The sequence below is a fragment of the Vicugna pacos genome, chromosome 3 (assembly GCF_048564905.1).
Source record: "Vicugna pacos chromosome 3, VicPac4, whole genome shotgun sequence".
In the NCBI taxonomy this organism is placed as follows: Eukaryota; Metazoa; Chordata; class Mammalia; order Artiodactyla; family Camelidae; genus Vicugna; species Vicugna pacos.
In genome coordinates, this window is record NC_132989.1 from 25,782,586 (window position 1) to 25,803,747 (window position 21,162).

Here is a 21,162-nt window from a genome sequence, read left to right on the forward strand (position 1 = left end):
AATAAGGAGATTATACGTGAAGAGTGTCAACAGAAATTCAGCTTACTAATATGGTGGCTGAAGAGGGTAACCAAGTCACAGATGTGTACATACGGTGATAACTGAAGGTCTGGAGCATAGGACAGGTTTTCCAGGGCCAATAAAGAGAACAGTGCTTTTGTTGTTGTTGTTTTAATCACTTCTCATTGTAACCCCCAACGTGGGTGAGGTCAGGCAGCTCACTGAGAGGCCAGTGAGTTCTTATCCACATGGATGTTGTCAGGTTAAATCGTTTCCTACAGAGCTCTTTCCCCTCTAAACAAGGGCTCCAATGCCAAAGGGCTTTTATGACTAATTAGGCTGTTTTCCATCCTTTGCTAATCCATTCTGATTCATAATTTAAGTTGTTTGTTAAAACCCAAGAGCTGAAAAAACAAGTCATCCTCAAGGGCTGAAACGGTATCGCTACAGCAGGTAGAATGGAGCAGAAGTTGGCATCATGAAAGTGTTGAGGAACCGAGCAAGTTCTAATTATAAAGGTGCAAGAGAGGAAGCTGACTACCCCCATTATCTGTTAACCTTTGCTGTTCAACTGCCCTTATAAATTAGTCCCAGGACTCAGGCTGGGAGAGCTGTAAACAACTTTAGACTCCCACCTGATGTCTCTGTAGTGTGCAATTTATCAGTCCTTACTGCCACATAACTCTTGCTTGCAAAAAATACCAGGAAGTGTTAGTTCTTGCCCCCAACCCCCTCAGCCTCATCCCAAGTGAGGGTGGCATGAGTGACTGCAGCTTTTGGAGGTCCCTGCTTTGCCTTGTCAAAGCTGAAACACTTTGAAACAAAGGTTTTCAAACCATGAGGTCCAGGGCCAATAGAGTAAGAATGGTGCCTCCAAAGGCCTCTGTGTCCTCCTCATTTGTCTCTGCCAGAGAGCTACACTAAATTAAAGAAAACCATGATACAATTTTTAAAGCATTGCGATGGAGGGGAAATCTGCACCAGCAAATAGAGCATTCTTTGCTCTTTTGTTACAAAGCTTCTGCCCTCAAAACCAAAAGGAGAGTCCATCACCTGTCAGCCTGCTGGGATAGAACTTAAGATCAGAAGGCTGATCACTTTCATACTTAGGCGAGTCTGAACCCTGCAAAATTCTCTCCCCATATCTCCACTTCCTACCATAGTGCTTTGCCTATTTCTATTCCCCCTAGGAAATCAACAACTTTGAAAGAACCAACTCTTATAGCTTATTCTGTCTCCATCATCTCCAGTGCCCAGGATCCATTTGTACATAGATAGCACCCCAAAAGGGCTCATAACATAAATACATAAGAACTTTGTATAGATCTCCTTTTGTGAACTCTTGCATGTAAGCTTTTCAAGAGTCAGTTCATTTTTTTAATTGAAATATAACTGATTTACAGTTGACTTATTTTAAGTTAACCCTTAGGACAATTGCCTGAGGCTCTCCAGTGCCACAAACTGACTGCTTCCTGTGTGTGAGGTGCTATTGTTTTGCACATATTAAATAATTCATTCTTTATGTCAACCCTATGCAATAAGAACTATTATCCCCATTTTACAGATGAAGAAATTGAGACACAAAGGGATTAAGTAAACTGCCAAAAACTACAAAGCTGTGATTTAAACCTAGGGTCTCTGACTCCAGAGACCTAGCCTTAGCCACTGCACACGTGCACATGCACACACCAGCCATCCTCCGTTACAGCAGCAGCATTACAACCTTCAGTGCTGAATGGAAACCTCTTAGCTGCTGACTACTTGACCTTGAAATGAATTTGATTCACATCTTTAGCGTTAGCAGAGCTTCTCTAGAAGGGAAGAGTCAAAAATCACCATATGATTAACTCTACTCCTTCCTTTTCTTTCCTTGGAAGCCCTACCTTTAAAATCCCATTACTCAGCCCCTCCTCAGCCCTCAGCACAAAGGGTGGAATCATACTGTAACGTGAGAACACCCTGACCAGAGACACCTAGTGAACACTCCCTCCACACTAAAGAAAGAAGATTCCGGAGTCCTTGGTTAAACAGTTTGAAAAAGAATTTTGGAGGGAGCATTGAGGAATCTGCCATTAATTAAACCAGGATCTGTCAAAAATTTGAGAACCACTACAGCCTTGAAGATAACACGTTTCTTTCTGAAATTCTTGATCCAAAGTTTGCCTCCATTCAGCTTCATACAGCTTGTACTGAGCCCCTGCTGCGGCCACTGGAAGCTGGCGGCAAGTGAGGGTGCCACTTGATGAGGAAGACTCTGGTGTTTCAGACTGGAGAGAGACGCTGGAAACACTCTCTGTGTGCTCTACTGCAGTCACGGCCTACCTTGCGGGCATGTGGCCACCAGGCCCCAGTTAGGTGCTGACACTTGTGGTTAGGGAGGGCTAAGAGCCCAGTGGCCTGGAACACAGGCGTGCCAACAAGCAAAAGCAGGTGCTCACCCTGACGGCTCGAGAATGCAGTTCACTTGGAGCTAATTCAGGAGCATTACTCAGTTATTCTCATGTTCATATAATTCCCAGAGTAAAAGAATAGTTAGTAGCCAGGAAGTTTGGGGTGAGCCAGAAACAGAGTGCCGTAAGCCTGATTTCAGCTCCTAAGAGTCAAGTAATGCAGAGCTGCTTTAGCCCACATTTCAGACTTACCAGTTTTGTTCTTCTGGCAGAACAGGCCAAAGCCTACGTGTCCCGAAGTTCTACCATCTCTTTTCATACCTAACGCAATTACCTGATTCAGCTTTAATGATTCCCCCGCTGCTGCTATACACTGGTTGACTTTTCTCCTTTCTTTTAGCTCACCTGGTGGCCTTGCAAAAGGAGGAAGTTTTCCCTAAGCATAGTTTGCTTCAAAAACTGAGACAAATAGGGAGTATCACCAAAAAAAAGAAAAAGGAAATCACTGAAATGATTTGATCTCATCTGACCCTTATCAAAGTTTTACCAGTTAAAAGATGCATTCAAGCCCAGGAAAAAAAGAAAAAAGAAAAAACAGGAAAGGAGCATCAATTTCTAACCTCGCTCTTACTCCCTATGGCCTAGATCAAGTGGGACTGAGCCCAGGGCAACCTTCCAAATCACCACGGGGCCTTGTTAGGGTTTTTTCTTACAGTGTGTAAATACAGTAATTTTTACAGACATATCTTCTTCCAGAAGATAACAACTCGAAGGAGGAAACAAACAACATTCAACTTCTCAAAGCAGGTCTTCTGGGGAATCCCAGGGCCAGCATGTGTGTGTGTGCACACAGACTCCTGAAATCCGGTGCCTCACCTAGATGAGAAGGTGGAGAGGTGTCCCCATATTCTTCTCCAGGCTGTCACCAAAGAATGCTATGTAAAGTCCACTGATAAAGGATTGGGAAAACATGGCCATCAATCCTTCGAGAGCTATGTCTACCTCTGTGTTCCCCATCTTTTTGTGACATTCTGGGACCTTGCTGGGACACACAAGATCTGGTATCCTTTGCCCTCTCCTCAACCTTCCCTTTCCCCACAATATTACAATGTTATAATAATAACTAGCACAATTAAAGTGGATGATTACCATACCAGTTAAGCATATTAGAAGAACATTATCAAGCCATCTGATTTATAAATGCTATGCTAAACACAGTCATAATTAGGGAAATTTTACCTGAAGAAACCCCGATAAATGATCTTCTACTGAACCAATATTCTGTATGCTGGGCAACATTTCACTCTAGGACTCTTGAATGAAGCAGAACATGGACGTCAATTAACTAGTCACTGGCTATAACTGAACACGAGCCCTAGAGTAGGTGCTAGGCTCCAGAAAAGGTTTCCCTCTTTGCTCTTGTCATATAAGTATACCTGAGTGAGGGGTAAGATCTGGTGCTAAGGTGACAGTGACAGCAGAGACCCTAAGAGACCCAAGAGAATTCATTTACAGGGGTCAGCAAAGACTCACTGTGCAGCCCACAATTTAGTTCTCAAAGATCTAAATGGCCTTTAGATGGCATGCCAGGGATAAAGAAGATGTGACCAACACATGCTGCCTATCAGGGCATCTTTTGGATCACTGGCTCATGTGGAACAACTGAGCAAGTTGATCATGTTCTAGGCCACAATGAAAATCTCAACAAGTTTGAGAATAGTATCATAGAGGCTATGATCAGAACACACACTACAAAAAAATTAGGATTTTTAAAAGGAGAGGGAGAAAATTCCTGTATGTCTGAAAACCAAATAACCTCTGAGTTAAAAACGAAATCAAAAGGGAAATTATAAAATATTTATAACTGAGTATCAATGAAAATGCTACATGTCAAAATGGGAACACAGCTAAAGCAGTATCTAGTGGGAAATGTATAGCTTTAAATAAATTTACCAAGATATAAGAAACGCTGAAAATAAATCATCTAAGCACAAAATTCAAGAAAATAGACAAAAGAGCAACAGATCATATCCAAGATGCATTTTTTTAAAATTCTGAACTCTACTGAAACTAATTTTGTTTTCTAGATTGGCAGAGCACAAAATTCATATCCACTTGGTTGGGGGTAGCTGTGCAGTCAGACTGTAACACAGATGCTTTATCAGTGTGTTTTACACTTTTCTCTTATGACTCCCATTAAGTCTTCTAAACAGGAAAAATTAAAGTCAGTAGAAAAGGTCAAGTGGCCTCTCACATAAAAGCACCAGAGAAAACGTCTGGGTTCAGTTAGCAGTTTCTGTCCAAGATGAAGGATTCTCTCGTTCAACTTTTGGCAAAACCATTTTACAGAGAGCCCTGCACCCACTTGGAGCTGCCAGATTAACATGTCTTGTACGTATTTTGTTTCCAGCTAGGACGAACCCTGAGGAGCCCTTTCATGAAATTTGTAGCCCATGCAGTTTCTTTTACAATCTTCTTGGGATTATTAGTTGTGAACGCATCAGACCGCTTTGAAGGCGTTAAAACCCTGCCCAACGAAACCTTCACAGACTACCCGAAACAGATCTTCAGAGTGAAAACGACACAGTTCTCCTGGACAGAAATGCTCATCATGAAGTGGGTCTTGGGTAAGCAAGTCGCTCTTTTACTCCCTCCTCCTCTACTTCTAATAAGGCATTATTAAACTCTGACTTCAGAAGCTCTTTCTCTCCTCTTGAATGTACTCTAGGCAGACAACATCGGGAGGGGATGACCAGCAAGGAAGTCAGAGTCAACTTCTGTATGTGCTGGTGTATAAGATGCACAGACCTGCAATATAAATCCCACTTCTGAAGGAGATGTCTAGGGGAAATTCATTATGTATTCTTCCTTATACATGTATTGAAGTGTCTGTGTGTGGGGAAACATGATTTTGCTCATTTAAATATAGTCTACTAAAAGCCTTAGGAAATCAAGTTCTGCTTCTTAAAAAACAAGTATAGAACTGTATAGCTTAAAAGATTTTTCATTATCACTGAATACTGTTATATAGTAGAACAGTGATAAAAAATATAAATCTAAAAAGTTAGGAAGATAACATCTTCTCATTATTTTGTGTTAATGAACATAACAAAGCCATGAAATTCCTGTTTGTGATATTTTTGTCTCCCACTGGAACTGCCAAGGAGATTGTTCCCAGTTACCTCACTGACTAGCCAAGAAAGGCTACCTCTCTTCTGCCTAACTCTCAAGAGCTACTACTAGTAGAAATAAGCAACACAAAATAAAACTGGCAATGGCTAAAACTGTACATGGCCAAATGTGTTACAGATTTTTCTAACACTGAAAACTGCAAAACTGATTGGTGGAAAATCAGACTTGGTAGGAAAAATGAAAAACTGTAAAAGCTATAATCAGTGGTACTGTATATAAACAAAGTGTGACCAATAAATTACACAATTTACATCAAAAAGATGTGAATTTGATGAGAATGTTTTGAATAAAATGAAACTGAAAATTAAAAAGACAAAAAAATTAAATTCTGCAGTATCAAGATCTGATCAATTAATTAAATTGACCTAATGGTATTCACCCCAAATTGCCTTTCTTAACAAAAATTCAATATTGTTTTAATTTTCTTCATGTTAACATTCACAAACACTAAGTCAAAATGCATTCAGGGTCAAAGTGTCTGTACCATCAATCAACAAACTCACAGAAGAACAAACACTTGAAAGGACAGCCCAACACATGCCCTGTGCTAATTAAATGACATTGCCTAGGAGGGCCGCCAGACGTGAACCACTCCGAACCACTGGGGAATAACCTATAGACCTCCCAACTGAGACCAGCTGGGAGTCTGGTCTCCAAGCTGGACCTCAATAGGAAGAACATGATGAGCAGTAGAATGATTTGGCCCAAAGGGCAGAGGCAGAGAAGCACACTATGCTGCTCAGGAGCTTTTAATCAACCAATCAGCAAGTCTGTTAACCAAAGGCTCATTTAGTGGAGTCAGTGGCACCCAAGCTGCAAAGGGAGTTTAAAGCCTGTTGCAGAGTAAGTTCTGTGGCCTCACTTTCACAGTTTGAGTCTATTCCAATTCTCCCTAGTATATCACTCATCTCTCCAATTTAACTAAATTAAGCACTTTTAACCCTAAACACTTTGCAATGGACTGAATGTTTATGTTCTCCAAAATTCACATGTTAAAATCCTAATCCCCATTTGATGGTGTGAGAGGTGGGGCCTTTGAGAGATGCTTAGGTCTTGAGGGTGGAGCTCTCACGAATGGGATTAGAGCCCTCATAAAAGATATCCCAGAAAGCGCTCTCACCCTTTCTCTGCCATGTGAGGATACAACAAGCAGTCGACAACTTGAAAGAGGGCTCTCACAAGAACTCAAACATGCTGGCACCCTGATCTTGGACTTTCAGCCTCCAAAATTGTGAGAAATAAATTTCTCTCATTTATAAGCTGCTCAGTCTGTAGTACTTTGTCACAGTAACCCAAAATAAGACATAGTTTAAAAAAAAACTCACATGTTGGGTTTATGGATAAAACAAAGTATTTAGAGCACACATCACTGACCCACCCCATTTCCCCACCTGGACAGCAGGTAGAAGACTTTGGTGAGTGCAAGCATACATCCCTGTAAGTGGGATTGCGTCCATATGTCAACCACTGTATTCCTACTGAGTCGTGACTTCCTCCGGAGTCCTCACACTTCTCTTCCTCAGTGTTAGAGCATGAGCCCAGTAATGGATGCATCCCTAGCTATAGAGGTCCTCCTCTGATAAGGTGAAATGTTAACAGAGACCTGAAGGAAGAGAAAAAGCAAACTCTGCAGATATCTGGGTGAAAAACATTCCAGAAAGAAGGGTCAATATGTGCTACAGGCCTGCACTCAGAAGCAAGCTGGATAAGTTCAAGGAACAGCAAAGAAACTGTGTTGTTGCAGCAGAGTGAATGAAGAAGAGAGCCTTGAAATGAGGTCAGAAGGATAGGCAGAGTCAGTCACGCAAGGCCTTGGAGGCCATGGCATGAGTCTCGATTTTATTCTGAGTATGACAGGAAACCACTGGAGAGTGCTGAGCACAAACGTGACATCCCATGACTTCATTTTCTAATGGATTGCTGGCTGCTGTATAGAGAACAGATGATTCTGAGAGAAGAGCAGAAGCAGGGAGACCAGTTAGGAGGCCACTGCAGTCATTCAGACAGGAAATGGTTGGTTGTGAAGAGACAGTAGATAGTGATTATATTTTTAAGGAAAAATCAATAATATTTACGATTGGATTGTCAGTGGGGTATGACAGAAAGGAAGCTGTCAAGGAAAATCCCAAGTGTTTTCTCAAGTAACGGTGCAGTAGACAGCCACTCTCTAAGACAGGAAAGACCAGGCGAGGAGTAGTGTGGAGGAGTAGTCATGGAAATCAAGAATTTGGTTTGAGATCATCTATTAGACACCCCAGTGGAAATGTCAACTAGCAACCGGATATACACGCTGAAGTTCAGATAGGCTGGGGCTGAAAACATAAATTTGGGCAAGTCAGTCTATTTAAAGTAAATTATATGCAATCACCTCAGCTGTGAATATGGACAGATGAACTGAGACCAAGCCCTAGGGCACAGCAGTATACAAAGGATGAGAAGATGGAAAGTGTCCTATCCAGCAAAGGAGACTGGGGTAAGAGGGTACAGTCCCAGAAGCCAATCAGAGTAACTGTCTCAAGAACCAAAGAGTGATCACTTGGGTTGAATGCTGCTGTAATGTGACGTCTGAGACTTGACCACTGACTTTGGAAGCAAAGTTCCTGAGTAGCAAGATGGGATGGGGATCCAGTACACATGTGGAGGACTTGGCCTCAGCAGGAGTGTGGGCACTCCACCCACTGAAACAGAAGGAAGGGGGAGTCGAGGGCACAGAGCAGGTAACCATGCAGGTGCAGCAGTAAGAGCAACATGGAAGTTTTCTGGTATTGTTCCTCATATTTTCTCAATTTTTTCTCCATAAATATTTTCTAGTTATAAAGCATTATATTATGTACCAAACACTGTACTGTGCCAGAAACTGGGGAAGAAACTATAAAATAAGGCTGATATTATCTTATCTCTAAATACTCTCTGGAGCTCTTTATAATTAAACCCTACTACTAATAGCAACAATCTTGCAGGGAAAGCTACTGAGCTCCATGCTGACTATGCTCCTTGTGCTGGCACACCCCAAGGTCCACAGTCCGATCCACTCTGCTCAGACACGGAGAGGCTCAAAATGGCAACAGGCCCTCACTGAGGGAGTCTTCAAACCCCACTCTCAGGCCCTGCCAGGAAGGCCCTGGATCAGCTAGAAACACAGCAGCACAGTTCTTCTCCCTCAAGACTCATGAATGCAGTTCTCTGGACAGACTGGTGATACAGATCCCCAAACCATTACTCCCTCTCTACCCGTAGTAGCCCTAGGGCTGAAGAGAACCTTAGGACCCAAGCAAGTTCAAACTGCTCCCCTCAGGGAGGGAGAGGTGGACCACAGAGAGGTGAAGGGCCTCGGCCAGGTGTCCCTGCCTCTGCCCTTCCCACCCCCGTGCCTCAGCATATGCTAAGCAAAGGTGTTAGAGGGATCCCTTTAAAATGTAATCAGGTTGTGTCGTGCTTTGCCTCAAAACTCTTCAGTGATAGCCAGTGTCATTATGAAGGACTACAGAGCCCTCCACCTCTCCGCCCCACCTCCATGCCCTCATCTCCCACCACTTTCCATCTCACTCACTCTCTTTCAGCCCCACTGGCTTCCTTGCTTCAAACAGTTTCTGTCTCAGGAACTTTGTGCAGGCTGTCCCTTCTGCCTCAGAGTTCTGCCCACAGGGAGCTGCAGGGCTCACTCCCTCACCTCCTCAGGTCTTTGTTCAAAAGTCTCCTTCTCAAAGAGAAGTCTTTTTGAAACAACCTATTTAAAACTGTAAGTTTACCCAGCCCCAATGCACTCCTATCTCCTCTTCTCTTTTTCTTCCTAACAGTTAACACTTTCGACAATACTACATGCTTTCCTTCATTTCCTGTCTGTCTCAATTAATATTAATATTTCTGTAATCATACAAATGAGCAGTTGACTCTTTCCATCTTCTGTGGGCCCTCGCCCATGTGGGCATCTGGTTCTCCCAATGGCCGCACAGTGTGACAATACTCTAACTTACTTCCCCAAGCCCTCATTGGGCATGTAGACTGTTCCTCTTCTGCCGTACAATTCTGTGGAAGGGTCAAACCCAATCAGAAATCCATTCTTCCTTAACTCCCGATGCTTTGCCTGATTACCAGCAGAATTCTGAGAAACTTCTAGATGGTAAATCCAGGAGATTTAAAGCAGGGCAGAGAAGGTGGAGGCCACAAGGACCAAGACCACACACAAAAGTAGAAGAAAAACCAGGACACAGTATAAAGGAAGCCAAGAGAAGAGTGTGACTGGGGAAATAGGGGTGAATTTGCTAGCAGACACGTGTTCTGTAGAGCTGGAAGATAAGCTGCTTTGGGGAGGACCAAAGGAACCAGACATCATTGATCCTTCTGCCTGGAGAATCTCCAACATCACTTCATGCCACAGGAAACTATTTTTCTTGCCTGCATCATGAACATCCACTCTGGATAGTTGAAAGAGCCAATAATACAGCTTTTCAATTGGAGAGTGTGGCTACAGAGACACTCATCAGAGGACTGTAGCAACAGCAGTGGTTTCCAGAAAGCCACCGGGCTTGGAGGGCAGGAAGCCTCTCCACAATGCATACCATTTCTAAGGACAGAATCACACCACGAAGACTCTTTCTACATCACTTTTACAGACAGCCTGGCAGTGTTTTCTCAACCATGCCCTAGTACTGAAAGCTCAATTGATGGAGTGGGATGTAAATGCCTAGCATAGTAGGAAGTACATTTACAGTAAGCTGGAGAGGAGGAAATAGATTGGGACCAACCGTCAGGAAACCCAGTCCTGACTGTGTCCCTGTCTCCTTGGTGGCTCTACCTCTCTGAATTTCAGTTTTCACATGGGTAAAATGTGAGGATTAAGCTGCTCCCTCACCGCACCCACCAGGGATTATAAACTCTTCAAGGGCAATGCTACATCCTAGCTCCAGAATCACACATCTAGGTTTGGCCAATAATAAAACAGCAAAATCAAATGAGCTGAATTCATTCTTTTGATGGTTTCTTCATTTATTGAAGTAAGTCTTTCAAGCAGACTACTCCAGCCAACCTGCCAAAATTTCTCCCAGCAAGTCAGACTATGTTGCTGCTCCACTTACCACCTTTAGGAGCTAACCAGCTGGTCAGGGTGAAGCCCCATCTCCACCTCATGGCCTGAAGGGGGGCCTTTCATAGTCTACTGGGCCTTCACTAACCTTCCCTACTGCCAATCTCCAGCCCCACTCCAGACCCTGAAGCCATATTGAGCCTCTTGCAGTTCCTTGGAGGAGCCTGCTCTCCCTCACTCCCACGGAACACCCTGCAGCCCCCGCTCCCTCACCTAGCTGACTCCTGATTCCTCATGCCACATGCCACCTCCTCCATGAGTACACTCCTTCAATCAGTCAACAGATACATGCTGTGCCCAGCACCCTGCTGGGTCCCATGATTCTAGTGCTGCCTGCTCTTATCCCTGTGCCTCCACAAACAGTCCCCTGGACATTCTGATTACAGCATCTGTCATCCTGAAGCACTACTGTTTGTGAACATCTGTCTCCAGCACTAGACTGAGCTTGCTGGGGAAGGGCTATTATCTTCTTGGTTGTTGTATCCCTGGAATGGCACCTGGCACAAAGTCAGGGCTCAACACTGTTGGTTAAAAAGTGGGTAAATGAGTTTCTGACCAGTGAGAGTAAGTCTGGGCCTAGCAGAGGGCATGGTGGGCAACAGCACAGTGAAAAAACTTGAACTGCTTGTGTGACTTTGGATAACTTGCTTGCCATCTTCATACACACATTTTTTCATATGTAAAGTGGAGATAATTATAGTAGCTACATACCAGGCTGTAAGGAAGCTTTAGGGTTGGAAAAATGCTTAGCACAGGGCCTGGCACCTAGCAGGTGCTCAGTAACAGTTAGCCACTAAAATTAGAGAAGAAGGTGAGTGCTGTTAGAAAATTTTTGAATCTATTAATATCAACTTGTCTGGAAAACAAATGAACTCTGAATGTGTCTGACGCCCAGATTTGTTGCAAAGAACCTGCCAATAAGAAAGTGTTTGGATGTTAGGACCTGAGGGGTTAAGAGCTTCTAGGTATATTCTGCCTCCTGTGAGTTAACAGAACAACCATGTCCTGACCCAATGATGAGAAGTTGAGCCGAAAGAACAGACAGGCCTCCCAGCAGGTGCTGTGGGAAGAAGCTTGCTCTGTTGGCGGCCCTGGGACAGTGCAGACGAAGGTCTATACAGAGGAAGGGGCTCTGACTGTTGAAGTCTCTCAGGACTTCAAAGGGCCATATGAGGCAGGGATGGGAGTGAACCGCCTTCTGAACTGCCAAACTTCACCTCACAGCCCACAGGTTACTCAGAACCTGCCCAAATGAAGGTACTCATTTCCCCCAAGGCTTCCCAGCATTTCCCAACCTGTTCCTCTGCCAGTCATCCTTGTTAATTATCAGCGACCTTGTTCTCTGGACTCCAGGCATCCCTGAGGGAAGGGGACTTTGCCTGAAGGAGGCTCCAGTGCCCAACACCCTTACCCTCTAAGCTCCTGGGCTCTATATACTCATCTGATTGACATGCTAGAGGTAAGAGACCATGGGGCTCAGCTTGGATATAAAATGTTGAACTACCCTCAGCACCTTGGAAGCAGGGGGCCCAATTTCACTCAAGTACTTAATTTCACACATTTCTTTTTTCATTAAGCACTCCTGATGCTCAAACCCTTGGGTCCATGCTACTTTTACTCATGGCCTTGGAATAATTTAGATTAGTCTGGGTAAGTTATTATGTAAATCTAGGAAGACTGACATGGGCAATGGACCATGAAGGAAGTGATTTGCAATGCCCAATGAGGAGCTACTATATTGGTCAGAAAAGTCAGCTTCCTGTAAATAATCTGCATTTCAGATTCACAGAGCTTTCAGTGCTTAAAATTATCCCCAAACCCCAAGAAAATCAGGGGACTTATCCAAGGTCACACACCCAATAAGTGGCCACAGTAGAACTTAGCCCAGGGCTTCCTGAATTAAAGCCAATAATAGCCATAAGTGATAGCCAGTGATTCTCCTAGGGCCCAGGTAAAAGCATTTCCACTAAGACAGGGGAAATTTTAACTGCGGGGGCTAGGGGGCCACAGAGGAAAGCAACAGATATTATTTTTTCCAGTCTATAGCGGCTTTTTCCAATAACATATTTTAAATAGCTATTTGAACAGGCAAAGATGAAAGCACATTTCAGTGTTAAGGAAATTTTACTTCAGTGAATCACCACACAAAATCTGAAAGTGTAAGCTTGAGAAGTGTGCCTTTGTTAAGGGAAAAAAAAAGGCAAGGGGTGTGTGTGTTAGGGTAGGGTGTCTTGTAAACAGCCTTGCAATGTTTGGGGATATTTCCTATAGTGGAGACTTCAATTTGATACAGACATGCAGGTTTTAGAATCTGTTTCATCAAACAAAGCCAAGACTTCTCTGAACAGCTGCCCTCAAATTACTTTTCTCCTTAGGAAAACATTGTTTCAATTCTTTTTATTTGATAGGCCATTTTCACCAGAAAAAGAAAAATTCTGATGAAAAAAGTCCTTGGACGGAGTCCCAGAGGAGTGAGATGATCAGCTCCTCACTCAGATGCAGCCAGATATGGGCCTGGAACAAAGTCAGCCATGCTTCCATCCCCATGACCACTTGTCTGCTCTTAGTATCATTCCTAACACCAGGCTTTTTAAGCAGCTAGGTCCTCAAAGGCCACTGTATCATAATGTGAGCATCTGTCAGTAAGAAGATGGAGGTGAAAACTGAGAAGGTGGGATGGATCTGAGAATCCACCAGAGGAGGAGCTGCAGAACTGTGGTGATTCCACAATGACAGTGCGGGGAGTTTGGGTGCAAGAGACAGAGCACTGGGCAATGGTGGGACTGTGATGTAAAGGGAGACAGAGAGGCCAGCTTGAGGTATATGGGATTTCTGGCACTGGCAGGACATCTGCTTAGAGCAGTCTCTCTGCATGGTAGGAATTCATCTTTGAAGCTCTTAAGAAAGGAATATCTTCACCTGTGGGACAAGTGCAAGAAAATGAAGGACAAAGCTTCAGGGATGAATGCACTTTCTCAAGGGCAGAGGAAAAAACAAGAATGGCGGAAACCCTGGAAAGTAGCTGCCTTTAAAGGATAAAAGGAGAATGAAGAGTGACAAAGGAAGCTGAGGAGGAGCAGTGGGAAGGACAGAAGGAACCTGGGAAGGCAGGCTGTCATGTCTGATGCGCCGGAGAAAGGGTAGTGCCAAGAGAGGCTGACAGTGTCAACCTTTACAGATCATGTGGTCAATGAGCTGCAACTGTTTCAGTAATCAACCAGTTAGTGATTCTGTCACAACTTTAACGTCCTAAGTATGCAGGTTAAGTGGAGCATGGTATAACATAGAACGGACTAGTTCTGAATCAAATCTTTTCTAGGTTTGAGTAGCTGTCAATACTCTGATGTTAATCAGAAAACATTCAAGAGTCATTTTTATTCATCACCTGCTTGGAACCCAATTTTACTTCCTGGAGAAACAGAAGAGTATAGTGGTCAAAAGCATGAACTTTAAGGGTAGACCTTCTGGATTCAAATTCCACATCTCCTGCCTCCTGTCTGGGCACATTACAACTCACTGGAAAACTAGGATAATAATAGAATGTACTTCATAGAGCTGCTGCAAAAATTTGAGGGAGTTAATTCTTACATACATTTGTTTATAATATGTATACTTTATAATATATAATATGTACACATAGTGCTCGAAATGTTACTGAATAGTTAATTTTTAACCATCTAATTTAGTTTTAATAATCAGTGAAGACAAAGGTAGAGAACAGCACTATTCAACAGAAATACAGAGCAAGCCATTCCACAAGGCACATATTTAGTTTTCCAATAGCTATATTATCTTTAAAAAAAAAAAGGTGAAATTAATAATATTTTTTATTTAACCCAACATATCTAAATATCATTTCAACACGTGATTGATATTTTTTAATTACTGAGGTATTTTATCTTTTTTTGTATAAAATCTTTGAAATCTGACGTGTATTCTACACTTACACAGCACCTCTCAATTAAACTGGCCACATTTCAAGTGCTCAGTATCCACATGTGATTACTGGTTACCATATTGGATAATGCAGGAATAGGTACACACACCAAATTGTTAATATAAGCTATCTCACAAGGCTGGCTTAGCGGTGGGGCGGGGGAACTGGCAACATCTTGTTTATATACCGCTACATTGTTCAATATGTAACAATAAGGTCTGTATCTCCAATATCCAGTAAAAGAGTAAGAAAACAACCAATGATCCAAAACCAATATTCACTGAAACAGTCACAGAAATACAGAGGAAAGCATTCTAAATGAAAAGTTAGAAGAACTGGGTTCTACGTTATATGCGAGCCCTTCAGAAAGCCCTTTCCCATTCCTAGACCTCAGTTTCGTTATATTTAGTTTAGAACTGGATGAATTCCTCATGACCTTCCAGTTCTTAAAATGTATAATTGTCAGCCACTCTATTTCTCTTATATTGCGTCCAAAAATCTACCAATTGACTGACGAAAACTTTCCTCACATGTGGAGGTGGTTTATCTGAAGAGGGACAGGTGGTACAAATTCTTGCAGTCAGAGCATTTCCTGACCTTAAACCTGCCACGGTTCCGTTCGCTGCTGAATATCAACTTTCCCAGCTCCAAAGAGCTTACATTTACATCTGTCCCCTGGTTCCCCCCCGTGCCCCACCCTGTGGTCACAAATGCCCCAGAAAATGAAAAATGCGCCTGACCTTCTCACTCTCCTGCAGGAATGATTTGGTCTGAATGCAAGGAAATCTGGGAGGAGGGGCCGCGGGAGTACGTGCTGCACCTATGGAACCTGCTGGACTTCGGGATGCTGTCCATCTTTGTGGCCTCCTTCACCGCAAGGTTCATGGCCTTCCTGAAAGCCAGCGAGGCCCAGCTCTACGTGGACCAGCACGTGCAGGACGACACGCTGCACAACGTCTCGCTTCCGCCGGAAGTGGCCTACTTCACCTACGGTGAGTCGGCCGTGCTCTGCCGCATTCCGCCCCAAGCGCTTCCGGGGCGTGGCCAGGAGCCTTTCGCTTGGCTGGTTCGGCAGCGGGTGGTCTGTATCGGGCTGTGGCTGACCTTGGTCATCAAAGCAGATATCCCCTCCCCCCCACCCCCCATTCCCGAAGGTCCTAGTCCCTGCAATACAACCAGCTGTATAGAACATGGAATTGGGGACTACAAGAAATGAATCATTTTTCTTGGGAAGGATGGATTTGTTTTGGAAAGGCTCTTGGAGCGTTTCTGTGGCATTCTTTTTTTTCTCTTTTTTTTTTTTGTTTTTCTTTTTTTTCCCTTTTCTAAAAAAATTTCGTTTCTCACATGGATCCAGGAACTTTTCCTTCCATATTGGATCCCTGAATTTTGTTCAAAAATAAGTCCTGCTTTCCCACTTAAAAAGTTATTTTCTCATGGTAAGATAGGCTCATGGAAGATGCCTCAATTCTTTGATACCACAAGGCCATACAGTGTAAGGCACTAGACTGATTTTTTAGTAATAATAATAAAGGTGATAGCATCCATTTATCGAGGACCCACTACGTGCCAGGAATTATACAGACATTTTACACCATAAACTCCAATCCTTTCAATAGTCCCACATAAAAAGGGTCTTTTTTTGTCCCTGTTTTATAGATGAAGAAACAGGTTTTCATGGCAGGCTTTACAATGTTCCCAGAAATACAGGATTGCCTTGGATATTAAGGGATCCATCGTGAAATGGAAACGATACAGAATGGCATAGTGGTTATGTTTCCAGGCTTTGGAGTTAAACCTCATTTCAAATCCTACTTCTATAGCTTACTATGAGGACTTGTTTACTTAATTTTTCTGACCTTCTATTTTCCCATATGTAAAATAAGAATAATACATATGTCAGAAAGTTTGTTTTGAGGATTAAATAAGAGAGTGCATATGAAGAATTTTGCACTCTATTCTGAAATGCTAACTAAGTAGTAACAGTTACCATTATCACTACTACCTCTGGGGTCATTTTCTTGCTCAAACACTGTACCTTCTATACTAAAAGAGAAAGGTGGGTGGGGAGAAGAAACAGTGGATATTTGTTATCAGTAAATTAGCTGGACATTTAATAGGCAGTCACTAGTGGCAGCTGCTACATCATAAAAGGTCTCAGTGTCAAATGTCCCTGTTTAGATGTAGGCCACATGGTGCTTGTGACTACAGAATCTTCACAGTCAGTTACAGCAATGATCTGCAGAGGGTTGGCCACTTCACACAAAAGCTGAGTTACTGCCCATGCTCAATATAGATTGTTATGCAGCTTATGTAACATGTAAATGTGGTAGGGAAACCCCTATTGAGAAATGGAGAGTCTTGTTGTATTACAAATCATCCACTCTTCATTTGTTGGTTTAGCAAATTCAGATGTTTTAAAAGCAAAATGGGCTTAGATATTTTCCCCTCTGTGCTGCTCAGGGTTCATCAAGGAAAGATGGGAGAAGCTTGATAACTGCATTGGATAATTTTCTTAATGCCGTGCTTCAGGCCACATTATTGTTCACTTGTGACTTCTGTTCCTTTTACGGATTGTATTAAAGTCTCACCCAACACAAAGCATTACACATTATTGCCCTTGCATTATGGTTCACCCTGTGCCCTTGAAATCTGACTCTCAGAGCAGTCACTTTTGCTCCGTTAATGGAGCAGGAGCGCCCTCTCGTGGTCTGTCAGGCAGTGGGCTCTTCTAACCTGTACAGCACCAAGTAGGCAGGTATCCTTCAGAGTGCGAAAGGGCAGGTTTTCTCATGGAAACAGTTCGAAAAGAAAGAAAACCCCTTTGTCTGAATCATCAGAGTGCTGTTTGCTTTTACATCTATCACAGCTCTTCCAAGCCAGTCCCAGTAGAATACTTTTCACTAAAAGTCCTGACCTGGTCACCAGGGTCTGAAGACAGCTAACTCTACTTTAATAGATAATAGGAGTGGCTTTTACTATTACAGCTAGGTTTAAGATGACAAATTACAGAGGCAGAAAAGAAATTCCTTTCGACGTCTGTTTGATGATGTTGTGTCCTATTTCATGTTATCTAGATGTGTTATTTATCCATAGAGGGCAACAGATACACTGGAAAAATATAATTTGTTCCCCTACTTGTCTTTCACAGACTTCAGAGTTACAACCTTGATGAGAACATAGAGTCTGTGACTTTATATATTTCCAAATATAATTTCGAATGCACTACATGAAACTTTGGGGCAAGTAAAGGCCTGGCTTCCCTTACTAGAGATTTCTTACTGCTCTTTATTATTATAATTGTTTAACAGAGTCTCACTTTAAAAATAAAGAACAAAATTCTTCCTCTTCCATCTCCCTTGAGATGCCAAGAATTGCTATGGATTATCCTAGCTATCTATCTGCATTTACCCAGCTCTGAAAAGGACCCCATACCCCAAATCCAATCTTTAAAATGGCAAGAATACCTCCACTACAGGGCTGTTGTGAAAATTACAGCAAATGTTAAGCGTAAGGGCTAATTTGGGTTTCTCTACGTTTCTCAATTTAAGTTTCACTTAGTAATTCTCAACAGAGACGCAATTGGTTTGTTTAGCAGGGCAGTTCCCATGGAGCGGGTCTGTCTGGCGCACTGCAGGATATTAGCATCCCAATAATACTCCTACCCAGTCATTGTGATCACCATAGCGGCCCCCACACACATTGCCCCAGGATGAAGATGCTCCCCTCACTGGAAATTCACTGTATGTCTTAACACATAGCAGGCAGCTTATTAGAGAAAGATGCTACTCCTTGCACCATTAGAACTGCAATAGGAACATTCTGCAGGTTTGCTCTGCTGCAGGAATCCACCCAGGGTGGCTCAGACCCTCACCAGTGACCACAAGGAGAATCTCCCCAACCAGGGACAGGTCCCAGGACTCTTGCCACCTGGAACAGGGCTGTCACAGAAAACCTGGGTGACTGGTCACCTGTTCAGGGCCTTAGCTCAGCTTCCAGACACACACTACCTAAGGAACAAAACCCAAGAGCATTTTCTTAGGCGAAAGCCTGCAGATTCCTGGCCCCCATGTGAGCTCATTTGTTCTGATTTGTGGCTAGTCTACACTTGAGGTTAAGATTTCGTATGGCCATTTAACAAACATGTTTCAGCACCTGCTGTGTGCTAGACCTTTGTCCCCAGGAACCCCCAAGTGGCCTGGAGTTTGTTTTCCAGCTAAGCCCTTTACATAAATGATTTCATTTCATCCTACCGCAGCTCTGTACGGTTGATGATATAATCCCCATTGACAGATGAGGAAATGAGGCTTTAAAAAGTTAATTGACTTGCTCAGAGTCACACTGCCACTGTGTAGAAAGGCCACTTTCAACCTTGGGTCTATCTGGCTCTGAATCTGTGCTCCTCCCCGCCACCTCCAGGGAATGGCATGGCCTCTGCTTGTGGTGCTCAAACAAGGGGAAGGAAGACAGGATAGAGCAGCATGGGAAGGGCCATGACAGGAGGGTACACAGGGGACCATGGGAGCAAACAGGACTAGGGAGGCTGCCCCAGCCTGTGGGGGTCCCAGAGGGCTTCCTGAAAGAGATGACACCTGAACAGAGTCTTGAGGACTGCTGAGACTGAAGTGAGGGAAGGTTGTTCCCAGCAGCTGGGCCGGCATGTTCCAAGAGGGAGAGTGACACCTACAATGTATTTGAATTAAAGACCAGGGCAGGAATGGCAGGTGATGAGTTCAGAGGCTCTACAACCTAACTGATTTCTCTTCCAGAGCAGATCCTGTCACCCAGGGAGTAACCAGGATTATTTTCTTTTAGCCAGGGACAAGTGGTGGCCTTCAGACCCCCAGATCATATCAGAAGGGCTGTATGCAATAGCTGTCGTGCTGAGCTTCTCTCGAATCGCGTACATCCTGCCAGCCAACGAGAGTTTCGGGCCCTTGCAGATCTCCCTGGGGAGAACCGTGAAGGATATCTTCAAGTTCATGGTCATTTTCATCATGGTATTTGTGGCCTTCATGATTGGGATGTTCAATCTGTACTCCTACTACCGAGGTGCAAAGTACAACCCAGCGTTTACAACGTGAGTATCCCAGGGCTCTCCCTGGAGGGGCTCCCTGGGCTTCCTGGGGATCGTTGGGAGCCTCCTTCAGGCGGTTCCTCAAAGAGATTCAGGTCCCCTTGGCATTGTTAAAGATGAAAGGCCACTCTTTTCAAGGATGGTTTCGAGTTCGGGTTCTGGAGTTGGAGGAACAGAAGAGCTGGATTCCGTCCGTCCTTTGCCACTTACGTGCCGTGTGGCCAGGATCACGTTCCTCAATTTCTCTAAGCCTTAGCTTGCTCATCTTGAAAAATGAGGCGAATAATAAGACCTGATTCATAGGGATAGTGTGAGGATTCAATGAGCTGATTTACTCAGTAAACTTAGTAAGTGGAAGGAATTATCACTATTATTATTATTGGCTTAGCCTATGCTACCTAGAAAACAAAACCCTGGGCAAGTCTTGCATGCGAGCATTTCATTGGAGAGAGGGAGTTGCAATTCAAATGAGGTAAGAATGAAGGAAAAGGGAAAAGGCATGTGAGAGGAAAGAAAGCATACACAGGTTGCTTGTAATGGCCACCATCTACCAGGACACACCTGTCACGGCAGACTTCTCCCAGGAGACTACACAGAAACACCACATTTTAGGATAGCCCATCAGGATGAGAATTAGAGAACCCACCAGCCATATCTTTCCCATCTGCTGTCCTTCATGAGTCAAATTCACTCTAGGACATTAACACACCTTCACTTCCAGGGCAGCCCCTGGGGGACCATGTCTGCACAGCATGGGAGGGAGGTCTGCAAGCGGCCACAGGTCAGCAGCTCACTGTGCCTGACTGGGCAGCCAGTGCTGTGCAAGGGCACTGAACAAGTCCTGCAGAATCATGGGCCTCAGCGGCAGCAAGAAAAGCCCAGGCGAGGGATGCAAGAGGCATGTGGTGTGAACATGACATGAGGCACTGACACGGGGTCCAGAAGTAGCTACTGCAGGCAGAGCAAGCAATGCCACAGCCTCCACCATGGAGGTGGTGCCGGAGATCACTGTGCCTGTGTCCCTGAGGACCCAGAGCTCCTACCCTCTGGGGGTTGGGGGGATGCCAGGCAGGTCTCCTGGAGGGCCATCAGTAGCACTAAGCAGTGGTATAGCACAAGAACCTGGCACATCTGGGTTTATATCCTGGCAGAGGCAGTAAGTCGCTAATGACGTTAAGCCAAGTGACTTGAGTTTTCTGAGCTTCTGTATCCTCACTGGCAACATGGAAACAAGACTTCTCACCCCGCTCATAAAGACATTTACAAATAAAGGAAGGGGTTCTGTAAAGTGCCTGAAGCTCAGAAGTGTTTCCAGTCCAGGTCCTGCCCAGACTCCCCTAGTCCTAGAACTTCTCCCTGCCTTCATCAAGCTCCCATGCAGAGTTTTGAGGGAAGAACAGTCAGGTCCCCAGCACAGCTGGGACCAACAGGCTCTGACACTGGTCCTCAGGAGGCTCTGAGTGGCCTGGAATTTGTTTCGAGC

General features: G+C 44.0%; 1 protein-coding gene and 1 long non-coding RNA gene across 2 annotated transcripts in view; one reads left to right on the top strand and one right to left on the bottom strand.

Moving 5' to 3' along the window:
* LOC116278148 (uncharacterized) overlaps positions 1-21,162 on the bottom strand; it is a 564,959-nt gene that overhangs the window by 517,667 nt on the left and 26,130 nt on the right. The window lies entirely within an intron of this gene.
* LOC102530391 (short transient receptor potential channel 7) overlaps positions 1-21,162 on the top strand; it is a 94,770-nt gene that overhangs the window by 46,266 nt on the left and 27,342 nt on the right. The window contains exons 6-8 of the mRNA XM_072957022.1: positions 4,801-5,017; positions 15,361-15,594; positions 19,418-19,682. Of these exons, the coding sequence (XP_072813123.1) occupies positions 4,801-5,017; positions 15,361-15,594; positions 19,418-19,682 (716 nt within the window). The remainder of the gene's footprint in view (positions 1-4,800; positions 5,018-15,360; positions 15,595-19,417; positions 19,683-21,162) is intronic.